Here is a 5,000-nt window from a genome sequence, read left to right on the forward strand (position 1 = left end):
CTACTGCAGCACACATACAGCACACTGAGAAAGGGGCGTAAAAGGCAGGGCTAGAAATCTGCAATCATACACACACAGATAGAAATACTCTCTAAATGTGATATGTTCCCATAGGAACCCAATTCATCGCTGTCGGTCTGGGCCTTCCCTTTTTTCCAATCCTAACTTTAACTCTAATTTCAGAGTGTCCAGAGGGTTGCTTTACCCGACAAAGCAGATAAATGAATTCAACGGATAACGTTGAAAGGCTAGAAGAAGCAGACAGTGTCTTGATGTTGTAGTTCAGACAACTGGAAAAACTAGTTTACTGCACTCTTTGTTTCTAAGCAGTACCTACACTTGAAGTAGTTTATCAAAGCATACCTTTATTTAAGACCGTTTGATAGTCAGAGTCTGAAAGGGATATCGCTCTTAGTAAACGCTGAATCATCACAATACAGTGCTTTACTGGGCGCTGCTGCGTTTCTATGGCTACAGGGGTGACAAAACCAACACCTGAGTCCCAGAGGTCACCTGTGGTTACACACACACACACACACACACACACACACACACACACACACACACACACACACACACACACACACACACACACACACACACACACACACACACACACACACACACACACACACACGACACACACAGACACACACACACACACACACACACACACACACACACACACACACACACACACACACACACACACACACACACACACACACACACACACGCACACACACAGACACACACACACACACACACACACACACACACACACACACACACACACACACACACACACACACACACACACACACACACACACACACACACACACACACACACACACACACACACACACACACACACACACTCACCACCTGTGTAGCAGATGCTTGAGAACAGCCAGAAACACAGGATGGCAAGTAAACACATCCCTGACTGATCCTCCTAACAAATTAATAAATTATGTCATAAAAATGAGGTGTGGGAAGGAGGAGGCAAAGGGGGGATAGTTTACACACACACACTGACACATAAACACACACACACACAGACACATAAACACACACACACTGACACATAAACACACACACACACAGACACATAAACACACACACACACAGACACATAAACACACACACACTGACACATAAACACACACACACACAGACACATAAACACACACACACACACTGACACATAAACACACACACACACAGACACAAACACACACACACACTGACACATAAACACACACACACACAGACACAAACACACACACACACTGACACATACACACACACACAAACATACATACACACACAAACACACACATTCACACACACACACACACACACACACACACACACACACACACACACACACACACACACACACACACACACACACACACACACACACACACACACACACACACACACACACACACACACACTTGCACATACACACACAAACACACACTGACACACAAACACAGACACACACACACACACACAGACACACACACATTGACACATAAACACACACAAACCAACACACAATCACACACACAAACACTTATTCAGACGGCTGCTGGTCATTATCATGCATAAAGTATGCAAAATGCAGGCATGATGCATCTCCCGTCTATTGTTCCTGTGTTTCAGAGGGAGCCTGTCACGATGCATAGATAAAACACAGCAGATGAGACTCTATCTCCTGTGGATTACCATGCAGGCCTAGTCAGTTCCTAAGTCATTGTTACCCTTCCATCTGTCCAGACAATCCTGTGTGGCACCACCTCACTACAGACAGAGGCAATTAAAACACTTTGACACACTTGACACAGAGGGGCTGTGTGTCCGGCATGAGCCATCTGGGATGGGGTACTGGGGGACCCTCCGTTACACACAGACCCCTCTGCTCCCCTAAGTTGTATTAAACAGATGAATTCAGTGACATCCCTGGCCTATATACTGGGCAGGGGGACAGCCTCCCTTTTCTTTTCTTGATGGACAGATCAGACAGAGGAGGAGGAGAGGGGAGATAGATTGGGACGGCAGATTGGCAGCCAGACCCCTGAACTAGGCCACCAACCAGACTGGGTTAAATCCTCTTCTGATAAAATGCTCCTTTGCATGTTGATATTACACTGTTATTACTGGGTTATTAAATGTATGTTAGCAGGGTGGTCAGAATGCTCAGTCAGTCTGTGCTCTGTATACAGATCATCCATCTCGCTCAATACAATGCCGACTCATTGAACACAATGCCAACACACGTTGATTGAATATGTCATAGGCTGAGACCTACCCATTTTTTACATGGTGCATTTTGTTATTACATTTCTAAGTGAATTAACAGTAAGCTGTAACATAGTTAGTAGGCTGTGTTCTGTACCCGACCAGGAGTTGTGGTTGTGATCAGAGTACTAGACATTTTACTGTCGCTTTTCTCCTTTTGTGGTCTGCATCCATTTGTCCCTTTATAGTAACTGTTTGGTCCAATCAGCAATTCACTTCCTGCATCCTTGATATTGTTCATTGGCCAGGAAGGTTGCAAAAATGTTTAACTCATAACTCCGGCAACAGAGTTGAAGTAAAGTCATTTTCCTATTGGTTCCCTACTCTGGAGTGCTTACTGCCCAGCTCACAGACCCTGGAAAGTCCCTACCCCCTTGAAGTTGACATTTGAAATTGTTAAGGTTCGGGTTAAAGTTAGGGTTAGGTAGGGGTTAATTGTGGTTATGGTCAGGGTCAGGGTAAGGGTAGGGGTTGAGGTAAGGGATATGATTTAGGGTGGGGACGTCCCAAGGATCCCGGATAGCAATAACCAAAGCAGACGGGATAGGAACATACCAATCCGTTTGTGGAAAAGGGGGGCAGTAAAAATGATGAAAATTACTAACGTGATTTCTAAACCCCAAAACAGCTAAATATGTTCATATCCATAAATACTCCTCCCTAATTATGTAATAACATCGTATGCAATAACACCGCGCAATAAAAGTACAAACCCACTTTCAGTACGTCATTGTTAGAAACGGCTCCCCCCCCGTGTTTCCGCGTGAAGTGGTAGCGCCGAGATGATGTGAAAGGTTGCCTGCGCGCTGTCAGTCTTCTTAAAATGAAGACGACTGCTCGGTCCCTGAAGAACAGACTTGATTGTAGAGCTGGCATCTACTTTCAGCTCTGTAGGACTTTTAGAACATTTTATAGGCCTTTGGAACAGTGAGGTTTTATGTCTGATCAGAGCAGTGAATCCAGGTGCTTTTACAGAAGAATTCACCGTATTTATTGTGTCTGAAGCAGGAATTCAGATCATCAGAGACGGCTCTAGTTGAGCTATCCTCTATACAGTAGATAGCAGTATTCAGATCAGTCAAGTGTTGTATAGGTTTTTTTGTCGTTCCTCCTGTGCGCATATATACATTTGGAGAAAGACAAGTGTCATTCGCAAGTGAAGTAAAGACAATGTACAATACCGTTTGGACTACGGAAAAATACGAAGATGATTGGAGGGACGTGATGATGCCATATTCCACAGAATTAATATTTTATATTGAAATGGACCAACCACCTCCAGGTAGGCCACTGAAACTATTGAATAGTCACTGTGTGGTAAAATACTGTATCCTATTTGTGGATGCGGATTGAATAGTCCACACTTTGAGAAGAACGCTTTGCCTGCGAACCTGTCTGTCCTGATAGCGAGCCTAGTCATTTAGGTAACTTTGTTTTTTTCATTCATAGTTATTACAGGTGCACAAATACTCGTTTCTTCTTCCTGAAATCGTTTTAAAGCACCTACAAATGACCGTTATAGTGTTTCGTTCAATTCGTTTTAACATCGCTACATTGTATCTGCACCGATAATATCTGCCGACATCCTGGGACTTGTTGCTACTGTTTCAATGGTGATGACAATCATTTAGAATTTATTGTTACAATGTATCAGATGCGTTATTTAGTTTGCAACAATGTTTCAACTTGTTTGACTAGTTTATCGGAGTAGTTATCTGAAGAGCACATTGCTGCCTGCTAGCAGGCTTCTGTATCCTGCAAGAACCCTTCCATTCCAACACTACAGGCGCATATATTGTCGCTATAATACAAATGAAATGACATGATCTGAAAATAGATAGTTATTTATTCGGCTACCTATTCTTTTTTTTCTTTACAGTCATTCATTAATTAAGCACGAAGGCCACAGCTTTGTCAATTTGCTTTGTTCTTTCATAACAGTGTATTTAATACGTATTAATGTGGCTCATACCTAACCTCTATTTCACCATGTTTGACCATCTCTCTAGTAGGCCTATCCTGGTTGTCAAATAGTCAAATGTTTTCAGTCCAGTGCAGGAGTGGTTGTGGGGGAGGGGAAAGAGATCAGAAAACATTGTGTTACAAGTCAGTGAAGTAAAACCCACAGTACCGATGTTGCTCCGGGTTCAGATTTCATGCAAATGTCTGCGCGTAGTTCTAGCCGGTTGTCATATAGATGTTTAGATGTATTTGAGTCATTTCTCGGTAATTGTGCAAGTGTCATTCGACTCCCACCTCCATTCCTTCTCCTTTTTTTAACAGAGCAGAGGCTCGGTGGACGGAGCAGGAGGCGCTGTTCAATCGCACGGAATAGAATTGACCGGTAGCTCTTTTTCTCCCGCTGAAGTGCATTATCCTGAGCCCGTTCTGCTTGTACAGCAACCCTCTCTCTTGTCCTAAGGGCCACACTGAAATGATAAAGGCTGTATGTCGTTGGTGGAGTGGTGGAGGAGTGAATAAGGGTGAAACGTATTCTCCTACAGCCTGTGTCCCCTTCCATTCATATGCGCTCTCAATGCAGTTCAATGGCTCTGCGATTCTCAAAGCTTTCTTTCACGGGGGCTTCACGTATTCACTGTGATGTCATAGGCTGGGAACCAAGAGAGACACAGCTTTAAGATGGCATGTAGAGTTGATAATGGTATATCTTCACTTCTGTAATGCAAC

At 43.6% G+C, this 5,000-nt stretch overlaps 1 protein-coding gene across 1 annotated transcript in view; it reads left to right on the forward strand.

Annotated features, from left to right (window-relative positions):
- Window positions 1-3,095: 3,095 nt before the first annotated feature.
- LOC127907581 (phosphatidylinositol 3-kinase regulatory subunit gamma-like) overlaps window positions 3,096-5,000 on the forward strand; it is a 41,471-nt gene continuing 39,566 nt past the window's right edge. Inside the window, exon 1 of the mRNA XM_052463407.1 lies at window positions 3,096-3,594. Coding sequence (XP_052319367.1) covers window positions 3,483-3,594 — 112 coding nt within the window. The 5' untranslated portion in view covers window positions 3,096-3,482. The remainder of the gene's footprint in view (window positions 3,595-5,000) is intronic.

This window comes from Oncorhynchus keta, chromosome 1 (genome assembly GCF_023373465.1).
Source record: "Oncorhynchus keta strain PuntledgeMale-10-30-2019 chromosome 1, Oket_V2, whole genome shotgun sequence".
NCBI classification, from domain to species: domain Eukaryota; kingdom Metazoa; phylum Chordata; class Actinopteri; order Salmoniformes; family Salmonidae; genus Oncorhynchus; species Oncorhynchus keta.